General features: G+C 42.4%; 1 protein-coding gene across 2 annotated transcripts in view; it reads left to right on the top strand.

The window, feature by feature from the left end:
* CFAP47 (cilia and flagella associated protein 47) overlaps nt 1-25395 on the top strand; it is a 546843-nt gene that overhangs the window by 228501 nt on the left and 292947 nt on the right. For both annotated transcript variants that reach the window (XM_075852746.1, XM_075852745.1), the window contains one exon: nt 6602-6714. In XM_075852746.1, coding sequence (XP_075708861.1) covers nt 6602-6714 — 113 coding nt within the window. The remainder of the gene's footprint in view (nt 1-6601; nt 6715-25395) is intronic.

Here is a 25395-nt window from a genome sequence, read left to right as displayed (position 1 = left end):
TGGGTTACAGCGCTCTTACAAGTGTGTGGGATTCTTTCCAGACTTTGTACTGTTATATGTGGCTTAAAACTATCTCTTAAAATTGTTATCAAGAATACAAAATATCTTCTATTTCTTATTTCGCTATTATTCATACATAATATCATCCCATCAGTTTCTTTTATTACAATCGTAGAGTTGAGCCTCTCCTTGTTGCATCTTTCATAAGTCTTATTTATCATTTCGTTTCTATTTTTTACTGGTTGTATATTTCTGTAGATACTGTAAATCTGGTTCATAACAACAAAGCAACAGCCCCGGCGTCTCTTCTTGTATGCTAATGTTGGCTGTTTTGTCTATGTGAAGGTACACAGTCCCTCCATGTGGTCCTTTTTCCCAAGTCCCTTCGGTTGTAGTCACATTTGTAGTATAACACGGGGCATTGGCCTTACAGGTGTAGTTACTCTGCTTTCTATCACTGTGGCATTCACCCACCCTGTCCTGAACTGTTCCAGTGATTCTGTACTGATTACGTGTACAGGAGTAGCAGTTCTGCCTTTTTGTATAAGAGCACACGCAACAACCGCCGCAACAACCGCAAAGATCTTCATTCTTCTGTCTGAAGAACCTTTTTACAATGACTGGCGTGAATCCAGCTTGCCTTTCCTTCGAGCTTCACTGAGGTGCTTGTAACGAGCAAAACTTGAAAAGGACCATCAAACCGTGGCTCAAGGCTCTTCCTCACGTGTCTTTTGACAATGACCCAATCTCCTGGTTCTAGCTTATACGTCCCTTCAACTGAATCAGGACCTGGAATGGAAGCAAAGACTTGTGCATGCACCTTGGTCAATTGTTTGTTCAGCGTTTATACATAATCTGTTAGTCTACCATACTGCATTTGGAGCACCTGTGGAAAATAACATCCTAATCTGGGAGCCGACCCAAATAAGATCTCATATGGGCTGAGACCTGTTCTTTTTGTGGGCGTGTATCTTACTGAGAACAAGGCTAATGGTAGACACTCGGTCCATGGTTTCCCGGTTTCTACCATTGCTTTTTGGATTTTCAATTTGAGAGTCCCATTTAGTCTCTCAACCTTCCCACTGCTTTGTGGATGGTATGGTGTATGTAGGGCTTGACTTATGCCTAGAGCTGACAACACATGGTTCATGATTTCACCCGTAAAATGAGTTCCTCTGTCGCTCTCGATCATCTCTGGAACTCCATATCTGCACACCACCTCGTTGATCAGTTTCTTTGCTGGGGCTACGGCTGTAGCTTTGGTTACTGGAAAAGCTTCTGGCCATCCTGAAAAGAGATCAATACAAACAAGCACATACTCCTAGGTACCGACTTTTGGTAATTGAATATAGTCTATCTGCAGTCTCTGGAACGGATATATAGGTCTGGGTGTGTGCTTCTGTGGTACTTTTACAGTTCTTCCAATATTATGTGTTGCACAGATCATGCATCCTTGTGTAAAACTGCTGGCCATCACACTAAACCCTGGGGCATACCACACCTTGTTTACCAAGTCCATCATTGCCGTTTTTGATTGGTGAGTCGCTCCATGTGTTATTTGGGCCATCATTGGGAACATTGTCTTAGGCAGGCACAGTTTATTCTGGCATTGCCAGAGGCCATCTTTTCGTAGCGTTGCTCCTTGGGCCGTCCACTTGTCTTTTTCTTCTTTTGTTGCTTGTCCTTGAAGTTTTTGCAGTAGTTCCGGGCTTACAGCTGGTCTTGTTTCCTCTGGATCTTTTATCTGACATACGGCTGCTAACACGGGTAGCTTCTGTGCTGCTTGCTTTTGCGGCTTGGTCTGCCAAAGCATTTCCTTTTGTCTCTGGTGAACTCACCTTGGTGTGAGCTTTTAATGTTTACTACTGCTACTTCGAGAGTCAGTGTATATATTTGCTGTCTTTCCTTCTGCATGTTGGCATGCTGCTGCCAAGGCCTTAAGCTCCGCTTCTTGTGCTGAGCGGGACGCTGGTAAGGAGGCTGCTTCTAGGACTACATCTTCGGTGGTTACTGCATATCCTGTAAGAAAAGATCCTTCTACACAATACCTTGAACCATCCACAAAGAGTATTTAGGTCTGGGTTTTGGAGTGGGGTATCTTTTACATGTGCGAACCCCACTGTTTCCTGGGCCATAAGGGCCATACAATCATGTTCATCAGTTTCAGACAAAAATTGTGACCATACTTTACCTACATCTTCTCCCCCTTGCTCCAAAGGCAGTAAGGTAGCTGGGTTCAATGTAGTACAGCGGTGTAAAGTAAGCTGCTCAGAAAAAAGAAGTGCACAAATTAATCTCAAATATCTTGCTGTTGACAAGTGCTTTAGCTGTACTTGAGTAAGAATAGCAGTAATATCATGTGGTGCAAAAACTTGGACTGGAAATGCCAGGACCAAATCTGAGGCCTTGTTTAACATTGAATTTACAGCAATGATAGCTCTCACACATGATGGGGAACCTCGGGCCACAGGGTCTAGTCTAGCTGAATAATATGCTACCGGGCGCTGCTGTGGTCCATGACTTTGTGTGAGAACTGCAGTGGCATGTCCATTTTGTTCAGTACAGTACAAAGTATATGCTTGCGTAGAGGTACTCCATGGATTGGTGTCACAGGCCGCTACCAAACACAACTCCTCCTCATTCAGCTGATAATCCACAATACTTTGAGAATCTCACTTTTATCAGGTTCTGCAAATACTTGATTAATACAAAAACAAATAAAAATGAAACATCCCTAAAAACTTTACATCAAATTAACAATGTCCAGACAAGTTTTGTTTTGCCTTCTCCCTCATCTAAATCCATAAAAACTCGTGTGAGTGACGTCACATCGCCTCCTGTGTAACTTTGCTGGAGGGGGATGGTCTCTTACACATAAACCAAAATTGTACCTGATCAGTTCCTTCACCCTTCCCCCCTTTGTGGACTCTGCGAGAGTGATGTAGCAGAGTTCAAAACTACATCTCAACATAACACTAATTTAACCCCCTGTAATGTACAACAGCCTGAAACAAAAATGACTTTTTCCTGACAAAATACATTTGATCTTTACAATGACATAATTTCTATATGAAATCAAAAATAGAACAATTGTAGTTAGTTATTCAATAAAACAGAAAATATTATATCTGATCACATTAATTACTGCAAACCAATAAACTGTATATAAAAATAGGGAACGGTGGGGGCACATACATTTTCAAACCCCCGTGTCTCACAGTATCTGTAGTTTAATACATCTGAATTAACATCAAAACACATGAAATCTGATCACATCATAACACATAAATATCGGAACTTTTATAACCAACAGCGCTTGCGCAAAAGAGAAGAAATGTATTTCGGTTTGTAGACATTACTGATATATATATCTCTCAGCAGTGCATATTGAAATCCCTTTGTCTCATCAGCCCTGCAGACTGCACCCAGTCAGCCCCCCTCCTCCTCCTCCCAAACACAGCACACTACAGGGGGGAGGGAGGGAGGTCACACACTCATTTCTCACAACTTCTCACAATCTTAACACTTTCAATGCCGGCAAAACAACATACGTATCTGCAATCATTTATCACACCATTGTATAGGAATTATCTACGTTAATGTTTAACAGTACAATCTGACGGCCACCATCTCTATATTATGATGACGTGTTGTTTCATCAGTGAACTAGACTGGAACTTCTGTAAATAGAAAAAACACTACAAATGACAAAATTAACAAGGTGATTATTTCATACTGATTTGGTTGGGCCGGGCGTGGCCACATCCTCCGGAGGGGGCTTATAAAATCCACCACCTTGTGTGAGTACCGGATATAACGGAACAACAGGTTTAGGTGTACCAAGATGGCCTCCTGGGGCGGGGAGTGGTGCCGAAGGCGTGGCATATATGGGAGGATCGGGGCGTGGAAAGTGACATGATACACAATATTCAACTTGGGGCGGGTTCTGTTGACCACAACTGGGATACTCCCACGCAGTTAGAATTCCACCGTCGCCATTATAGGGCGGTGGCTGGACACGTTCTTTGTAATACACATATTTGATGATTTTACCCTTTCTGTCTCGTATTTCTTGCTCAGTAAACTTGTCTTTAGTTATGGCTATGGCTGTTCTTTGCCAAGCTAATGCTTCATCTAACTTTCCTTCGTCACTTAATCTTCCCTTGTTTTTCCTAAGAGCTGCAGCCCATTCTTCCATCTATAAATATGCCACATATGTGCATAACTTTCTTACTATTTTCTACATTCTTCTTGCCTTCTTTTTTTTCTACTATCTCTTTTGCGGTTAATGAACCACATTCCTTTGCCTGTCTTTTTTTTTTTTTTTTAAACACATTAAACATACTGTTCTATATTTAACACCGTCCTGAGAATGAAACCTTATTCTCGATGTTTCTGAACACAATTATAACTGACTGTCTGTCTCTGTCGTCTTAATGGTATCAAACTATACCCTGCGACTAATTAAATTATTACACTTATACCTGTCGTCTTAATGGTATCAAACTATACCCTGCGACTAATTAAATTATTACACTTATACCTGTCGTCTTAATGGTATCAAACTATACCCTGCGACTAATTGAATTATTACACTTATACTTATCACCTATGCCGGCGAGACGCGACTATCTATACTATGATTCTTGGAGCCACACAGCGGGTTAACTCTCTGTCGCTGAGAGTGTGGCCGGGATCGACTCCAAATACCTCGGTATCTTATCACCTGCTCACTCTCCCACACGGATAAGAGCCAATATTCATAAACATGAACTTAACCTTACCGTGTTTTATTTGAAGCTGATCAGACTTCCTGGGAGCGTGGCTGGCGATTCGATGTTGAGGCGTCTGGGGGTCGTCGATCACGGACACGGCTTATCCCTCGAGTGTGGCCCCACGCTGAGCGCCAAAATGTTCGGGTACTAATCAGTCTCAACCGGCAGGGATAATACGCTGAGTTCGTACGAAAGGAATCACACCACACAAAGTCTGGTACAAAGCTCCTCACTCAGCATCAGGAGAGGCGTCACTGCTTTATTACACACATTTGTTCTATATCTCCTTTCTCCTGGGGGTGGGTACATGTTATCACACTTTTATAAAAGCACGTATCACTGTAAGCCTCTTGTTACTTGTGTCATCCTTGGATAGGTTCACCCTTATCTGGTCCTTTAGATATGTCTTCATAGTTCATAGTTCGTTCATACCAGGAAGTGACTTGTTATTTTATTAGTGCGTAGTCCCTGTTCAGGGGCCATCTTGCCACGTATACTTATCTAATCCTACTATTGCTTCATCACAATTATGTACACAACTCTATAGTCTATATTTTATTAAAGAAAGAAAATTATTATAAACATTAACTTCTGTCCACTCCATCCTTCACACTATCTGCTATTGCAGCAGATAGGCGCTGCAATGTAGATTACAGTAACGTTTTTATTTTTAAAAAACGAGCATTTTTGGCCAAGTTATGACCATTTTTGTAGTTATGCAAATGAGGCTTGCAAAAGTCCAAGTGGGTGTGTTTAAAAGTAAAAGTCCAAGTGGGCGTGTATTATGTGCGTACATCGGGGCGTTTTTAATACTTTTACTAGCTGGGCGCTCTGAAGAGAAGTATCATCCACTTCTCTTCAGAACGCCCAGCTTCACTCACAGGTCCTGCATCGTGTCGGCACCAGAGGCTACAGTTGATTCTGCAGCAGCATCTGCGTTTGCAGGTAAGTCGATCTTACCTGCAAACGCTGATGCTGCTGCAGAATCAACTGTAGCCTCTGGTGCCGATGTGGCCGACACTATGCAGGACCTGTGAGTGACGTCACAGATCTGCACTGTCAGAAGCTGGGCGTTCTGAAGAGAAGTGGATGATACTTCTCTTCAGAGCGCCCAGCTAGTAAAAGTATTAAAAACGCCCCGATGTACGCACATAATACACGCCCACTTGGACTTTTACTTTTAAACACACCCACTTGGACTTTTTCAAGCCTCATTTGCATAACTACAAAAATGGTCATAACTTGGCCAAAAATGCTCGTTTTTTAAAAATAAAAACGTTACTGTAATCTACATTGCAGCGCCTATCTGCTGCAATAGCAGATAGGGGTTGCAAAATCTGGTGACAGAGCCTCTTTAAAGAGACATTTCAGCTACAACTTTTAAAGATCTAAAAACCCCTAGAATCCTAAATCAGAAGATATTCCTATTAGTACTTAAAATAACATATATTACAATTTTTTCTAAAATACAATGAAAAATTAGCTATTATTTCCTTTATGCCTTGTAATATATATACAATTAGGACCCACAATCTCAAATTGTATGCACTGCTTGCAATTCTTTTTTTTTATTATTGGTTTAGTCAGATTTAACTTGGTTTCTACTGATAAATATTATATTACTTGTTATTTATAGAAAGTCACGTTATGTACATTCCTAATAAAGGGTAAACACGTTAATATTTTTCTCTGCTAATTGAGTTGACACGACCACAATTGAACATTGTTCTTTATTGCTGGTATTCAATCACAATCTGTCAGTACAGTACCTATACTCAACCACTGATCAATAGTTTGACCTTTATAATTTTATGTTGCTCCAATAGGTCCGTCTGAAAAATCCAAGCAGCAAGCCACTAGTGTACCAGGCTACAATTGTAGGTCGAGAGTCAGCTGATTTCTCATTGCCTAAAGGAAACACAATAACGATTGCCCCTAAGTAAGTAACCTTATTTTATTGTCTTCATTGAAAGTGACAGCTCAGACAGCCGGAATATGGAATATACAAATGCTACATATTAAATTATAAATAATAAGGATCTCGTTTTACCAGGGGACATCCAGATGTTTACATAATTCATACGTGGTAAATACTGTACATATATTAATTGGCTCTGTTAGCTTTTCCTGTCAATTTTAGTTAATTTAAGGGCTAATAAGTGGTTTTCAGTATCTCTAAACTTGGTGTTTTTTCAAGCTAGAGTACAATTAGGAATTTTTGACTTTCACTGCTTTCGTACCTTCATATGAGACAGCGGCAGCCCAGGCAATGAGCCTCGACGTGTAAAACAAGTATGACATTTACCGTGCGCTCCCATAGAATATACATTATTGTGTGACCCACGTTACATCATTCTCTATACCCAGAACTAAAGTTGACAGGGAGTGAAAGCTGGGTCAGAGCTGACAATGCCGCTATCAACCTGCTCTTGACCTTGTTCTAGTTTTTTCCTTTACATAACAAGAAAAGCAGTGATGACCTCCTTTCCCTTCTGCATCTTCCTAAATGACTCCTCAGTTGCCAAATTCCTGGAGCAGTACTTAAAAATTACTAAAACCTCTAAATGAACTTTAAATATTCAAACTACTTTTCTATCCTAGGAGATAAATGTATGATTAATCATCAGGGGTGACCCTAGCCTTCAGGAAAAAGGAAAATCGTACCCTAATCCTCACCAGCACGACCCTTTATTACATGTAACATGTTCTCTGTAGTGTCTACTGCAGAGGTAATGTGTGACAATTTCCCCTGGTGACATCAGCTGATTTCTGGGGGTTTCAGCAGTTCGGCCCACAGTGGTCAGCTAAATTTGCCTGCCTCATTTGGCGTGCCAAATATCTGTGCATCGATAAAATTATTTTTAATCCCTTAACGACCAGGCTTATTGTGTCCTAGCATTATTTGCGTTTTTTTATTGTCACATTCCCAAAAACTTTTTTTTATTTTTTCGTCGATATACTCAAATGAGGGCTTGCTTCTTGTGGGATGAGATGTATTTTTCAATGGCACCATTTTTGGGTACATATAATTTATTGATTAAGTGTTATTAACTTTTTTGATGGCGGAATTGAAAAAAAACACTGATATTCCAGCATTGTTTTTTGCCTTTTAAATTTATGTGTTTGCCTCGTGGCGTAAATAACGTGATCTTTAATCAATGGCTCGGTACGATTAAGGCAATGCCAAATATTTATCGTTTTTTTTACATTTTACTACTTTTGCACAGTAAAAACACTTTAAACAAAAATGATTTATTTTTGTGTTGCTGCATTCCAAGAGCCATAACTTTTATATTTTTCCGTCGATGTAGCCATGTGTGGGCTTGTTTTTTCAGGACAAGATGTAGTTTTTGTTGGTACCATTATGGGGTACATGGGACTAATTGATTAACTGTTATAAAAAAATTTGAGGGGATGGAAAATAAAGCAATTCCACTGTTGTTATTTTGCATTTTTTTCTTTTGTACAGCATTCACCATGTGGATTATATAACGTGTTAGCTGTATTGTTTGGGTCGTCAAGATCACAGCAAAACCATAAATGTGTATTTTGATTTTTTCTTTTACACTTCTACATAATGAAAACACTTTTTGTTAGAAAATTGGTTTTATTTTAGTTTATTTTATTTCTTACTGTGCACTTTCTTATTATTTTTAATAAACCTTATTTAACTGTATTTAATTATATATTTTTTGTCCCAATATGGGACTTCACAAAGTGATCTTCTAGTATTACTACCTGTCAGTGTAAAACAGACAGGTAGTCGGTTAGGCCGTGCCTTTCTGTTAGGCCCTTGGCTGCCATAGCAACCGCTCAGTGGCCAGGAATTGTGTTCGTGGCTGCCAATGGGTGGCAGAGGGAGCTCCCTCCCTCTGTCAATTGACTTTATTGCCGCAATCACTATTGACCACAACATTTAAAGGGTTAAACGGTCTGGATCTGAGGTATCTTAGATCCTGTCCATTGCATCGGGAGCCCGTGCAATCACTATCATGTACATGCTTGTCGCAAACGTGGGAAGGGCACCCTTTCTGTGACATGCATGTATGTATTAATACTGGTAGGAGTTAAACACTTCAGGAAATGCGTAAAACTTTCACAGTTATAAAAATTAATGAACATTTTTTACCAATTCAAGTTTTTCAATGATTTAATAAGAAGTTAGTAAAGTGAACCCACACATTCAAAAAACTATTTCCTAATACAGAGTGTCGTGGAAGTCAATGGCTCAAAATATATTAGACTGAAATTTAGAAGAGTCCAACAGACTCTCAGGCCAGGCACTTTATCCAGCATCCTAATCAGGAGAAGAAAACACACAGACGCTGCTGATATGCTCAAAATACTCCTCTGGAGGTTTATTTCCAAACTCAAACTATGAGGGTATGTGCACACGCTAGCTTCCTTTTACGTCTGAAAAGACAGACTGTTTTCAGGAGAAAACAGCTGCGTCGTTTCAGGCGTAAATGCTCCTCCTCGCATTTTGCTAGGCGTCTTTGACGCCCGTAATCTTGAGCTGCTCTTCATTGACTTCAATGAAGAACGGCTCAAATTACGTTGCAAAGAAGTGTCCTGCACTTCTTTGCCGAGGCAGTCAATTTACGTGTCGTCGTTTTACAGCTGTCAAACGACGACGCGTAAATGACAGGTCGTCGGCACAGTACGTCGGCAAAACCATTCAAATGAATGGGCAGATGTTTACCGACGTATTGTAGCCGTATTTTCAGAAGTAAAACGAGGCATAATACGCCTCGTTTACGTCTGAAAATAGGTTGTGTAAACCCAGCCAAATACTATCATTCAGAAGGGGTGTAGGCTTGAGGTTAACCAATCAGAGACAATGTGACAATATTTGTTATTCAGCCAATAGCAGTGTAATGGCAGGAAGGAGGTGAAGGGAAAGTGAGCCCTAATCTACCCACCGCCCTGTCCCTGCCTACTTGCAACGACCCGCCCTAGGCGACGAGGTACAACTGGGCGGCGGTCCCTACGCTGGCTAAGTGCACAGGAAGACAAACAGGGAACACGCAAGGGAAGGGGCAGTAGCCACGGAACGCCACGAGGAAACGGGGCGGCGAACGAACAGTCAGGACCAGGACGAAGTGAGTACACCCGAGCAGGCACGGAGACAGAAGCAAGCCAGGGCAAGCAAGCAGGTCAAGCAGAACTGCAGCAAGGCAGAAGCGCGGCAGAAGCAGGCTGGAGCAAGCAGCAGTGGGGCCAGGAATCCAAAAGAACTACAAGCACTGAGGGAGAGCACAGGGCAGGTAATAAAGGGCAGGGGGCGGAGCTAACTCCGAGAGACCAGGCCGCGATAGGCTCTCCCACTCCTGAGCCTGCCACCCTGGTTGGTGGGAGATGGTGTCAGTCGAGCAGGTCTGGCCTCAGGTGTGGATTGATTAATCCCAGGAGTATAGCTAGATGAAGTACCTGGCAGATCCCTAACAGTACTCCCCCTTTTATGAGGGGCCACCGGACCCTTACTAAGGGGACCCGGTTTAGTGGGGAAGAGGAGGTGGAACCTCCTGATCAATACCCCAGCGTGAACATCACGGGCAGGTACCCAAGTCCTCTCCTCCGGCCCGTATCCTCTCCAATGGACCAGGTACTGGAGGGAGCCCTGGACCATCCTACTGTCCATAATCTTGGCCACCTCGAATTCCACCCCCTCAGGGGTGAGAACGGGAACAGGAGGTATCCTCGAGGGGGACCAGGACGGGGAGCAGCGTTTAAGGAGGGAGGCATGGAAGACGTCATGTATGCGAAAGGATGGGGGGAGCTCCAGACGGAAGGATACAGGGTTGAGGACTTCAATGATCTTATAAGGTCCAATAAATCGGGGAGCAAACTTCCTGGACGGGACCTTAAGGCGCAAGTTCCTGGACGACAACCAGACCAAATCCCCGACGACAAACCGGGGGTTAGCAGAACGTCTACTATCCGCCTGAATCTTTTGTGCGCTCTGGGACGCCTCTAGGTTCTTCTGAACCTGGGCCCAGACAGTGCACAGTTCCCGATGAACCTCCTCTACCTCAGGATTATTGGAACAACCAGGGGAGACGGAGGAGAACCTTGGGTTAAACCCGAAATTACAGAAAAACGGGGAGACCCCTGACGAGTTACTGACCCGGTTATTCAGGGAAAATTCAGCAAGGGGAAGGAATGAGACCCAATCGAATTGACAGTCAGAGATGAAACACCTTAAATATTGTTCCAGGGATTGGTTGGTCCTTTCCGTTTGGCCATTAGTTTCGGGATGGAAGGCGGAGGAGAAGGACAGATCAATCTCCAACTTTTTACAAAAAGCTCTCCAAAATAAGGAAACAAATTGTACCCCTCTGTCAGAAACGATATTGACTGGGGCCCCATGGAGACGCAGGATGTGTTTCACAAACAAAGAAGCTAACGTCTTGGCGTTAGGTAGCTTCTTAAGGGGCACAAAGTGGCACATCTTGCTGAAGCGGTCGACTACCACCCACACCACCGACTTGCCCTGAGATGGAGGCAAATCGGTGATAAAATCCATGGAGATATGGGTCCAAGGTCTCTGGGGAATGGGCAAGGAACGTAGTAGGCCCGCAGGTCGGGACCTAGGGGTTTTGGACCTAGCGCAAACCTCACAAGCGGCGACGTAAGCCCTAACATCTTTAGGCAACCCAGGCCACCAATAGTTTCTGGTAATGAGGTGTTTGGTGCCCAAGATGCCAGGATGACCAGATAGAGCGGAGTCATGGTTTTCCCTGAGTACCCTCAGCCGGTATTGCAGGGGAACAAACAGTTTGTCCCCAGGGACGTTCCCGGGAGCTGCACCCTGATCAGCCGCGATATCAGAAGCTAAATCAGAATCCGTGGCAGAGACGATTATACCAGGGGGTAAAATACAAGCGGGATCCTTCTCGGAAGGAGGATTGGCCATGAAACTACGTGACAGAGCGTCAGCCTTAATATTCTTGGACCCAGCCCTATAGGTAACCAAGAAATTAAATCTGGTAAAGAATAGTGCCCACCGAGCTTGTCTAGGATTAAGCCTCCGGGCCGATTCTAGGAAAACCAGATTCTTGTGATCCGTAAGGACCGTTACCTGGTGTCTGGCCCCCTCCAGGAAGTGCCGCCACTCCTCAAAAGCCCATTTAATGGCTAGAAGTTCGCGGTTACCAATATCATAGTTACTCTCCGTGGGCGAAAACTTCCTAGAGAAGTAAGCACAGGGGCGGAGATGGGTGAGGGAGCTGGTACCCTGGGACAAGACGGCCCCCACTCCCACCTCGGAAGCGTCAACCTCCACAATAAATGGCTCCTCTTGGTTGGGCTGAATCAGCACGGGGGCCGAGATAAAGCACTTCTTGAGAGTCTCAAAGGCCTGGACGGCCTCAGGGGGCCAATGGAGGACATCGGCACCCTTGCGGGTAAGGTCCGTAAGAGGCTTAGCGACGACCGAGAAGTTGGCAATAAATCTCCTGTAATAGTTGGCGAACCCTAAAAAACACTGTAACGCCTTCAGGGAGGCAGGTTGGACCCATTCCGCCACAGCTTGAACCTTGGCAGGGTCCATGCAGAATTCATGAGGAGTGAGGATTTGCCCTAAAAATGGTATCTCCTGTACCCCAAAGACACATTTTTCAGTCTTAGCAAACAGATTATTCTCCCGAAGGACCTGGAGCACCTTCCTGACATGCTCCACGTGGGAGGACCAGTCCTTGGAAAACACCAGTATGTCATCAAGGTACACAACAAGAAAATTACCCAGGTACTCTCTCAGGATTTCATTAATAAAATTCTGGAAGACAGCAGGGGCATTACACAACCCAAAGGGCATGACCAGGTATTCGAAATGACCCTCGGGTGTGTTGAACGCAGTTTTCCACTCATCCCCCTCTTTGATGCGGATAAGGTTATATGCCCCCCGTAGATCGAACTTAGAAAACCATTGGGCTCCCTGAACCTGATTAAAAAGATCCGGAATCAAAGGAAGTGGGTACTGGTTCCTTACGGTGACCTTATTCAGGTTACGATAATCAATGCACGGCCTAAGACCACCATCCTTCTTCCCCACGAAGAAGAAGCCAGCACCTACAGGAGAAGTCGAGGGGCGAATGAAACCCTTGGCCAGGCATTCTTGGATATACACCCTCATCGCTTCACGTTCAGGACATGAAAGATTAAATATCCTACCCTTAGGAAGCTTGGCACCAGGCACCAAATCGATAGCGCAATCGTAATCTCTATGGGGGGGCAACACCTCGGAGGCCTCCTTAGAAAACACATCGGCGAAGTCCTGAACAAACTCAGGAAGCGTGTTTACCTCCTCCCGGGGAGAAATAGAGTTAACAGAAAGACATGACATAAGACATTCATTACCCCATTTGGTGAGATCCCCAGTATTCCAATCAAATGTGGGATTATGCAACTGCAACCAGGGAAGACCTAATACCAGATCAGACGATAATCCCTGCATCACCAGTACAGAGCACTGCTCCAAATGCATGGAGCCAACCAGGAGTTCAAAAACAGGAGTATGCTGAGTAAAATAACCATTAGCAAGGGGGGTTGAGTCGATTCCTACTACAGGGATGGGATAAGGTAAATCAATACAAGGCATCTTTAGAGACATAGCAAAATCCACAGACATGATATTAGCAGATGAGCCAGAATCCACGAAAGCACTGCCCGTGGCAGACCGGCCAGCAAACGAGACCTGAAAGGGAAGCAAAATTTTATTGCGTTTCACATTAACGGGAAATACCTGTGCGCCCAAGTGACCTCCCCGATGATCACTTAGGCGCGGAAGTTTTCCGGCTTCTTATTCTTGCGCCTGGGGCAGGTGTTCAGTAGATGCTTGTCGTCCCCACAGTAGAAGCAGAGACCATTCATTCTGCGAAACTCTACGTTGTCGAGGGGACATGGAGGCCCCGAGTTGCATAGGTACCTCCGAGTCCTCCGTGGAGGGGCGAGGAGACGGGACCTCGGGGGGAATCGCAGAAAAGTCAGAGGGGAGCACACTGAAGCGTTCTAGCTGACGTTCCCTGAGACGTCGGTCAAGTCGTACTGCTAGGGCCATAACCTGGTCAAGGGAGTCAGGCGAGGGGTAGCTAACCAGCAGATCCTTCAGGGCGTCAGATAATCCTAACCTAAACTGGCACCTTAGGTCCGGATCGTTCCACTGAGAAGCTACGCACCACTTCCTAAAATCAGAACAGTATTCCTCAACCGGTCTCCTACCCTGACGTAAGGTCACCAGCTGACTCTCGGCTAAAGCAGTCCTGTCAGTCTCGTCGTAAATGAGTCCGAGGGCAGAGAAAAAACGATCAACAGAGGAAAGTTCAGGGGCGTCAGGAGCCAAGGAGAAGGCCCACTCTTGGGGCCCTTCCTGGAGTCGGGATATGATGATACCCACCCGCTGGTTCTCGGAACCTGAGGAGTGGGGCTTTAGGCGGAAATACAGTCTGCAACTCTCCCGGAAGGAGAGAAACGTCTTACGGTCCCCTGAAAACCGGTCAGGTAACTTGAGGTCGGGTTCTAGAGGTGAGGTGAGGGGTACTACTAAAGCAGCGTCACCCTGATTGACCCTTTGGGCCAGGGCCTGGACCTGTAGGGAGAGGCCCTGCATCTGCTGGGTCAGGGTCTCAAGGGGGTCCATGATAGCGTCAGCGTAGGAGAAATGGTAGACTAGGTAAGGGCTTGTAATTATGTAATGGCAGGAAGGAGGTGAAGGGAAAGTGAGCCCTAATCTACCCACCGCCCTGTCCCTGCCTACTTGCAACGACCTGCCCTAGGCGACGAGGTACAACTGGGCGGCGGTCCCTACGCTGGCTAAGTGCACAGGAAGACAAACAGGGAACACGCAAGGGAAGGGGCAGTAGCCACGGAACGCCACGAGGAAACGGGGCGGCGAACGAACAGTCAGGACCAGGACGAAGTGAGTACACCCGAGCAGGCACGGAGACAGAAGCAAGCCAGGGCAAGCAAGCAGGTCAAGCAGAACTGCAGCAAGGCAGAAGCGCGGCAGAAGCAGGCTGGAGCAAGCAGCAGTGGGGCCAGGAATCCAAAAGAATTACAAGCACTGAGGGAGAGCACAGGGCAGGTAATAAAGGGCAGGGGGCGGAGCTAACTCCGAGAGACCAGGCCGCGATAGGCTCTCCCACTCCTGAGCCTGCCACCCTGGTTGGTGGGAGATGGTGTCAGTCGAGCAGGTCTGGCCTCAGGTGTGGATTGATTAATCCCAGGAGTATAGCTAGATGAAGTACCTGGCAGATCCCTAACAAGCAGACTATAAGATACATCCCAGATACATCATTATAATTCTTCACACATCAGGTTTGCAGGTGGGCTTATCTCTCTTGGGCAGAATGTTCCTGTAAGATGGGGGAGGCATTCCCACAAGCATATTTGCCACCCTCCCTTCTCACTCCCTGTGCCTTCTCTGCAAGCTTCGTATGGGAGCCAAGGTCAAAGATAAAACATACAAAATCAACATAACTTGTGTTAAAGGAACAATGTCTTACTTACTCACTCCAAAAGAACCAAGATGGGAACTCCAGACAAGATGTCTGCTGCACGAAACGAAATCATTTAAACATTATTATAATCACCTTCACATAATACATATCTTAGTAATTCGGCATCCTGCTTGAAAATTCATAATGTAATTTCATACAGAGAATATAAGCAAATAAACCATCCTTCACAAACCCCCCTTTTTCTGATATTAAATTACAGAAATTATATATTATGATTATAAAACTCAAACAATATATCAATAGGGCCACAACTAATATGATGCCATCACCAATGTACAGTTTGGGTATGGGGTCCCACCAGTTTATTGACAAGTCCTGTACATCATCATCATCATCATCATCATCATCATCCTCTTCTATCTTCTGCTCTTCACTGACTGTCACCCTCAGGGTAACCCACACAATTATGGTGTCAGACTGGTGGTGTCCAGTGGGGGATATATTATTACCCCCTCCTGGTCACTTATTAAAACACTTGGATGCTGCTAACGGGTTCACTCAGTTTTGTTTTTTTTCCTTGCTTTACTTTGAATTTTGCTGATGTCATCAGGACTTGGTTTGGTCCTTCTCATCTGTCAGACACACCCTCTCTTTTAGTATACGTCACCGGGCTGTACATAGCACCTCATGCTGTGAGCCTGGGATGAGATCCCACATAGACGGTTTAGTGGAGTTTTATTGTGACTACCACAAACCCTCCATATCTGTCCTCTTCCTCTGGTAAGTTACTTGTCTGGGCGGCTGCTTAGAATTGTGACACTGCCGTCAGTTCATGACAAACGCGTTGTAGTGGCTCCGGCTGCGCCTGCTGCATCTCAGTGATGGAGTTCATCATATTAAAAGTCTTTTAGTTCATATTTACTGGCACTTGCTGGGGACCCCCAACCCTTATCAATTGTTAAAATAAATACTAGTCTGGTGATATCATCTACGTAATATAAAAGTTGTTCTAAGTACATACAATAACAATGTCAGGCCCTTAAACTAAATCAAACACACCTTTATATAAGAAAAACTTCTCTGTTACAATGGACATGGCACCTAGAAGATGTGTGGTTACTGGGTACATTGTATTTGCACTTGGTGTTACTCTTTTCAGCAGGATTTGTACCTTGATCTGAGCTGATTGCCTGGAACAGCTCCAACTCACAAAAATATACAGATTCCACATGTTTATCTGACAAATGTCGCAAACCAATTTTTCTTACTCTGATTTTTATTGCATGGGAAGGCCTCTCAAGGTCTGTTCTCTTCGTGGGAGGCGGGTATGATAAGGTTGGCACCGGTCTGCCAGGACTGTTCTGTAGGCAAATCAAACAGCTCTAACAGAATTTAGCAGCAACAGCTGTAAAGACCTGGGACATACCACTTAGATCTTACCAAATCGATCCTTGCAGTCTTGGGGCATATGTGAGTTCACACCATCAATACAAGTGCCATCAAGAGTGCCTTGGGTGCTACCGTTTACCTTCCTTTATCCGTCCACATTCTGTTAGAATCTGGTTCTCACGCCTTCCACTCCCAGTTAGAGACTTCCTGTGGAGAACAATCTTTTTTATTGTATAATCATGAATTGATCTTAATCAAATAATTAATTTGAAGAAAAACATTAACAAATAACATCTTTACATTAAACGTTCACATTGAGCAATAACTAGAAGTGATACATGCAAACTCATTTTTCTTCTTTATATATATATATATATATATATATATATATATATACTGCACAGAATTTTCTGCTCTAAAATTTTCCTTTCACAACAACAACAAAAATAAATAAATAAATAAGAATGTTTTCAAATGGGAATATTCCGCTTCTGTACCTTTTATCTGATGCATGCCTCCAATAGTCCAATGCTGAGGCTGGTCTAGAACTTTTCATAAAACTTAACCTCAGTTTTTAATATTCCCACAACACTTCTTGAATACAGTTATTAAACAAACTAACTTTGGGATAACATCTGGAGAACTGCTGATATCTTATTGTACAAACAGTAGTTCAATACTTGGGATAAAAACGTTTCCCCTGTCACTACACACAACTTCTGCAGTGGGGAAGATACAGGCCAGGCTTCAGGCCACCCTGAGAACAGGTCTACACATACGAGCACATTGTCATACACACCTACCTCGGGTAATTGTATGTTCTGCAGTCGCTGGGACGGGTAATCTGGCCAGGGTGCACTTTTCACAGGTATCTTTGCTGTTTTACCTATATCACGCCGTGCGCATATCATGCAGGCTGCTACAAACCTAGTGGTGGCATTATTGTACCCAGGGACAAACCAATTTACTGATACCTGGCTGCACATACCCTTGTTGTCAGGTCTGTCTTTTGCTCTCTCAATTGGCTTACCCGATGATCCAATAAAGTTCGTACTACCAATGGGCCCATAATTGTGGGCGATGCCAAAATCGTACCTAGAGTCAGTGTAAATGTCTGCTGTCTTACCTTCTGCCAGGTTACAAGCCTCAGCGAGCACCTCTAGCTCCGCTCCTTGAGATAAACAAGAAGGTGAGAGTGGTTTCTGGATGATTTACCTTGTGCCTCGTATCCTGTCTTGTACATACTGTATATGATCAAGTATCTCTACATTACAAATTTACATTGGAAACCCATGTCACATATAGAGGGTCTCATACACATTTTGTAGACCTCCTAGAACCAAATTCATTAATTCAAAACAAAATAAAACACAAAACAAAACTACCTGATCAGTCCCTTCACCATTCCCTCCTATTTGGACTCTGAGAAAGTAATGTAGCAGACTTCAAAACTACATATCTCAACATAATAAAGTCGGGCACTCTATCTGGGGGGCACTAGTTTAGCCCCCTGTAATACACAACAGCCTGGAACAAAAATGACTTTCTCCTGACAAAAATACATTTTATCTTTTAGAATGACTTGCAACCATTTACCTGTAATACATCTTCACATTTTCAAAAATAACATTTAGGCAGCACTATAGCACGTGCCTCATGTGTGAAAACAAAAACAAAACAAATGTAATTAGTTATTCAATAAAACAGAAAATAATATATCTGGTAATATTAATTACTGCAAATCAGTAAACTATATATAAGAATACGGAACAATGGGGGTACATACATTTTCAAGACCCCGTGTCTCACAATATCTGTATTTTAATTCATTTGAATTAACATCAAAACATTCCAACATTAAATCTTATCACATCATAACACATAAATATGCAGCGTAACTTTTATCTTTTTGCAGACAAATCCAGCCGGCTGTAATATTTTTCTCGCTTGGTGTAGTTACGGACAACAGCGCATGCGCAAAGATAAGAAACATTCCTTTATGGAGAGGAACTGATTTTAACCCCATACACAAAACACTAAGAATTTTTTTTTTTTTAGACATTACTGCTGTTAAAAATAAGAACATACAATATAGATCTGCTTTATTGTGGCCACTAGTTTCACACATGTTACATTACACGCGTCTCACACATCACACAGATGTCACATCGCACCTGTTCACATGACACTCCCCCCATTCTGACCCACATTAGTCACTGCAATGTACCCGGCTGCTCCGTTTTCTTCACTCTTCCTATGAAAATTTACACCTGTATTCAAATTGTTCTTTCTCACATCAACTTACTTGTAACCACCTGTAATCACTTACTTTGTCCTTTTAACTTTCTCAACTTTCCACAAACCATTCTATTTATCACATGCAAACATCCATCTTACGGCTGCCAGCCTCTTCAACAATTTTTTACAGTGTCTTATTTTGCCTTCACATACTTTACAATTAAAGCTCCAGCCCCTTTTGCTCATTCTACTATAATGATGGCCGGGACCCGTGCCCCAAAGCATTTTTGTCTCATTTCCTCATGACCCCATGCTCGGAGAGCAGTAGGGTGATTACCGGTAAATCCCCCACCTCCAGGCAAACTGGCCACGTTTGCCGACAGATATCTCAGACCAGACTATCTCCTAGACTGTCTTACCAATACGATATCAAAAGTTGTTCCTCCAGACATTCTAGCAGTAGGATCTCCTTTCCTCTGATCCCTCACTGTATTGAACATCAAGAACAGACAAAATGCTGCCAATCAACAATTGCAAGAGAAAATTCTTCAACACAATCGACATTCATGAACCTCCATTGAATCAAACAGGAGTTGGTCACATTCATTTCAAACATCTACAAACCCCTCACTGCCGGGGTATAGCTTTTAGTTCATACAGAAGAACCCTTACACACAGTATTAGAAGCTGGCAGTGTGTGCTAAAAGTGTATCAATGATTATTCAAAACTACATTCAAAGTTTTCCCTGTTGCACTGGATTCTCCATTATCAGGACTTAACCATTGAAGGCCCTGTGGTACTACAGGATATTACTCACAACTATCCAACTTTTCTCTCACCTACAGACAGTCAGTACCTCCCAACTATAATCCCAGACAAACGGGTAACAGAACAACTATTAATCCTCAACAATTTTACACAACTAAATAACAAATGACACACTACAACAGAGCAGCAAGCACAAGTTTTTTTCCCCCTCACTGTCCAGACTACAATCTTTTCATTTCAAATACTTCACATGTGAGTTACAACTTCTCTCCGCCGTGCGCTATGTCACTGCATTCCAAAGGGGGAGGTCTTACACTTCTCACAATTTTTTCTGGTTAACAATGTAATTGCTGGCAAAAATTCTCTCATGTCTTTCATATCAACAGTTTAAGATCATGTACACACCTGCAATCTTTCATCACACAAAAAGTTTCAACATACCGTTTTGGATCCATCTTTCATCCCACTGCTGGACAAAGTGCCACGTCCAGAAGATGTGACATCATAACAGCTAAATTCCAAGGCTTACGCAATACATGTGTGAATGGTATAAGAATAAGCTCCTTACCTACCGCAGCTTTTTTGTAATTCACAGATGCAAAGCGCCACACCTCTCTAGCGACAGCTATCAGACGAGCAATCTCCCGGGTTGTTTCGGCACCATTACTGTCGTGGAAGTCAATGGCTCAAAATATATTAGACTGAAATTTAGTCCAACAGACTCCCAGACCAGGCACTTTGTCCAGCATCCTAATCAGGATATTTCATACTGATATATATCGAGAGAGGAGAAGAAAACACACAGACGCTGCTGATATGCTCAAAATACTCCTCTGGAGGTTTATTTCCAAACTCAAACTATAATACTATCATTGAGAGGGGGTGTAGGCTTGAGGTTAACCAATCAGAGACAATGTGACAATATTTGTTATTCAGCCAATAGCAGACCATAAGATACATCTCAGATACATCATTACAATTCTTCACACATCAGGTTTGCAGGTGGCCTTATCTCTCTTGGGCAGAATGTTCCTGTAAGATGGGGGAGGCATTCCCACAAGCATATTTGCCACCCTCCCTTCTCACTCCCTGTGCCTTCTCTGCAAGCTTCGTATGGGAGCCAAGGTCAAAGATAAAACATACAAAATCAACATAACCTGTGTTAAAGGAACAATGTCTTTCTTATTCACTCCAAAAGAACCAAGATGGGAACTCCAGACAAGATGGCTGCTGCACAAAACAAAATAATTTAAACATTATTATAATCACTTTCACATAATACATATCTTAGTAATTCGGTATCCTGCTTGATAATTCATAATGTAATTTCATACAGAGAATATAAGCAAATAAACCATCCTTCACAAGAGTTAATATAATGACTCCCATCATCAATATCAGTGATCCAATAATAGGGAATAGCAAGGTCAAGTTAAATTCCATGTGGTTTCCCTGTCAGAAGAATACAGGCTGTTTTAATATAACCTGCAGTCTGAGTCTCTTTCACAGACTATAGTCTGCTGTAAATGGTTCCCTTCTATATGACGACAGACTTAAAAAGGCATTGGCAGGATATTCTAAATATAGGGTGCACCCCTGATAATAACATTGTATAAATTAAAATTTATTTATACAATTCTCTGATATTCTCCCCTAGAAAAAAAATAAATAAAATTTCCATAATATGACATCTGATGGGGCATGCCACAATAAGTTTTCCTGAAAAAACTCTGTATGGCTCTGTAAGAAATTACAGTAGGGCCCCATAGACTTCTATAGGTGCCTTATTACAGATCTACACTTCAATAGTTTGAGGTCACCCAGACAATTTTGTGTTTTCCATGAAAACTCACACTTATATTTATCAAATGAGTTGCAAAATGACTAGAAAATATAGTCAAGACATTGACAAGGTTAGAAATAATGATTTTTATTTAAAATAATAATTTTCTCCTTCAAACTTTGCTTTAGTCAAAGAATGCTCCATTTGCAGCAATTACAGCATTGCAGACCTTTGGCATTCTAGCTGTTAATTTGCTGAGGTAATCGGGAGAAATTTCACCCCATGCTTCCAGAAGCCCCTCCCACAAGTTGGATTGGCTTGATGGGCACTTCTTGCGTACCATACGGTCAAGCTGCTCCCACAACAGCTCTATGGGGTTGAGATCTGGTGACTGCGCTGGCCACTCCATTACAGATAGAATACCAGCTGTCTGCTTCTTCCCTAAATAGTTCTTGCATAATTTGGAGGTGTGCATTCGGTCATTGTCCTGTTGTAGGATGAAATTGGCTCCAATCAAGCACTGTCCACAGGGTATGGCGTGGCGTTGCAAAATGGAGTGATAGCCTTCCTTATTCAAAATCCCTTTTACCTTGTACAAATCTCCCACTTTACCAGCACCAAAGCAACCCCAGACCATCACATTACCTCCACCATGCTTGACAGATGGCGTCAGGCACTCTTCCAGCATCTTTTCAGTTGTTCTGCGTCTCACAAATGTTCGTCTGTGTGATCCAAACACCTCAAACTTTGATTCGTCTGTCCATAACACTTTTTTCTAATCTTCCTCTGTCCAATATCTGTGTGTTTTTGCCCATAATAATCTTTTCCTTCTATTAGCCAGTCTCAGATATGGCTTTTTCTTTGCCATACTGCCCTGAAGGCCAGCATCCCGGAGTCGCCTCTTCACTGTAGACGTTGACACTGGCGTTTTGCGGGTACTATTTAATGAAGCTGCCAGTTGAGGACCTGTGAGGCGTCTTATTTATCAAACTAGAGACTCTAATGTACTTGTCTTGTTGCTCAGTTGTGCAGCGGGGCCTCCCACTTCTCTTTCTACACTGGTTAGAGCCTGTGTGTGCTGTCCTCTGAAGGGGGCAGTACACACCCTTGTAGGAAATCTTCAGTTTCTTGGCAATTTCTCGCATTTCTAAGAACAAGAATAGACTGTCGAGTTTCACATGAAAGCTCTCTTTTTCTAGCCATTTTGAGAGTTTAATCGAACCCACAAATGTAATGCTCCTGATTCTCAACTAGCTCAAAGGAAGGTCAGTTTTATAGCTCCTCTAAACAGCAAAACAGTTTACAGCGGTGCTAACATAATTGCACAATGGTTTTCAAGTGTTTTCTAATCATCCATTAGCCTTCTAACACAGTTAGCAAACACAATGTACCATTAGAACACTGGTTGCTGGAAATGGGCCTCTATACACCTATGTAGATATTGCATTAAAAACCAGATGTTTGCAGCTAGAATAATCATTTATCACATTCACAATGTAGAGAGTGTATTTCTAATTAATTTAATGTTATCTTCATTGAAAAAAACTGTGCTTTTCTTTCAAAAATAAGGATATTTGTAAGTGACCTTAAACTTTTGAACGGTAGTGTATATAACATGTAGTTTGTACAGGGCTCTAATATGGTCATGAGCATGAGCCCTAAATGTAAGTTTCTTACAAATAATAAACGAATGTATGACATATAATCATGTTTGTTGGGATTTAGGGCTTGTCCACACGTAGCGGAATTGCTGCTTATTTTCCGTCCGGAATTGTGGATGGAAAATACGCAGCAGAATATAGTAGCAGCAAAATAGGTGAGATTTAACAAATCTCATACACACACTGCATGAAATTTCCGACCAGAAATTGACCTGTGGTGCATATTTTTCGTACTGCAGCATGTCAATTCCTGCTGTGGAAAGTGGACTGAATTGCTGCATTTTCAGAGGAGATGTCACCATCTCCCAACATTCAGAAAAATATAGAAAAATACGCACCATTTTCTGCAGTAAAAAACTAAGAAAATTGTGTTTTTTTTCTGCAGCGGAAATCCTGCTAGTTTCTGCGGAATTGCTGCAGAAATTTTCTACCGCAATTCCGTTACATGTGGATAAGCCCTTAAGGTTAGCAAAATAAAATTGGAAGTTACACAGCTCATCAGGCTAAAGTCCGACGAATAATAAATTCACATTTTTGAACGATCATATGAATTAGTTGCTTTGTATGAGATCATTCAGTATTGGTAAACCTTATTTATAAATGGTAGCATCCATCCAAAGTAAAGATAATGTCTTCTGTCTAACTTGTCATTGTCAGGAGTAAGTGAGCGATTAACTATTTGACCTTGGGAATAATTACATTAGAGGTCAGGTAAACTTGGATAGACAGCCTTCATAGTCGGAACAATTTTTGGAATAGGATAAACTCTTCATAAAAGTGTAATGAGTCCATTATTGATTGTGAATTACTACTTCTCCTTCATGCTGTGTACTTTTAGACTTACATCAGCAGACTATAAATTTACTCATACTTAGTTGTCAGTAATACATTTTGTATCATAAGATAATTTTAAATAGCAACTTGCATTTTTGACAAGTTAATACCTCGCTTGTTTCTTTCCTTCCATTCCACTGCTTTATCAGCACCTTCTAGTTTTGGAAGAAAACTCTTTTTATATTTAACTGTCATTACAGAATGTCAGCGCTAATTTGGCAGAAGAAATAGAGGGAAAATTATTTGAACTGTTGGTGATGCATGCAGAATTGCAGCACCGCACAACCCTTTATTAAAGTTAAATGCTTTTTGATGTACAGTATTTCCATTTGGTTTGTTTCCAGCGAGAGAGTAACAAAACATTTCAAATTGGCTCCAGTCTGACATTACATTTCGTCTTACAGCAACAGCATAGCTGACTTGACCATTTCTTTCTAACTGATCTCAGCCCTTCCATTCAGCAAGTTAATTGATGATAGGATGCAGCTCCTGTTATAATATGTATCAACATATTTTATGAGATTGTCCTAAAATGCTTATAATCACTATATAAATGCTATTCACATTACTGGCAGGAAGCCTAAGGATATCTGTGTATATTACTAATCGCTAAACAACAGTTTTTTTTTTTTACAATATCAGGGGTTAATTTCAAGTGATTAACATATCAAATAGCATATAACAAGAACAAAATAAATATATTCTACATTATATGATTTTTTCCTTTGACTTAAGCTGTACATATTGTAGATTGCAGACAGCCAAAAAAGGCAGATTTAGACAATTTTCTGCCAACATTCTGGGCCTTTTCTTGATTCGACTGCGCATGACAGATGTGGACCATAGGCACATATCTGTTGAAAAGTTGATCTGCCACATTAGGTTATTGGCGTAGTTGTCAGGTGCTGTAGTTGGAAAATTGTTCATGCCAAATCCCAGACATGCATTCCATCCATGGAAGCCCAGTCCAGGCCACAGATCAAGGCAGACATTGGTTGGTGATTTATCGTTTTAACTTATGGTGTTGTCATCCAGAAACGACAACCTTCACAGACCAACCGTGAATGACAAGTTGTTCTTGGGTGTTTAAAACCATTTATGTATGGCCAGTTTTACAACGGAAAATGTTATCTATGTATCTTAACAAAATGGCTGCTAATAAATATTCAGTGGGTGTTCTGCCCTTCTATAACCCTCTTAGAATACAGGGTTTAACAAAAGTTAGGTCGATCATGTGACTTCACATACTCTGCGGAGCTATACCGAATGAGGACCTCCGTACAGCGCTGCGGAATATGTTGGGGCTATATAATTAACATAAATAGATAAATACACACATCCCCCCTGAGGATGCACTTTTAGCGAAACGTGCGTTGGGCTTCATGTGTAGGAGCGAGCACTGACCACTACCTTTTCTTGCTGTTATGGGTAAGTTATTGCTGTTTGATTCAAATAGCATTTTGATGCACTGGCACTTTACTCCATCACT

This window comes from Rhinoderma darwinii, chromosome 2 (assembly GCF_050947455.1).
Source record: "Rhinoderma darwinii isolate aRhiDar2 chromosome 2, aRhiDar2.hap1, whole genome shotgun sequence".
In the NCBI taxonomy this organism is placed as follows: domain Eukaryota; kingdom Metazoa; phylum Chordata; class Amphibia; order Anura; family Rhinodermatidae; genus Rhinoderma; species Rhinoderma darwinii.
The sequence above is the reverse complement of the archived record's forward strand: the minus strand, read 5'-3'. Positions and strand labels throughout refer to the sequence as shown.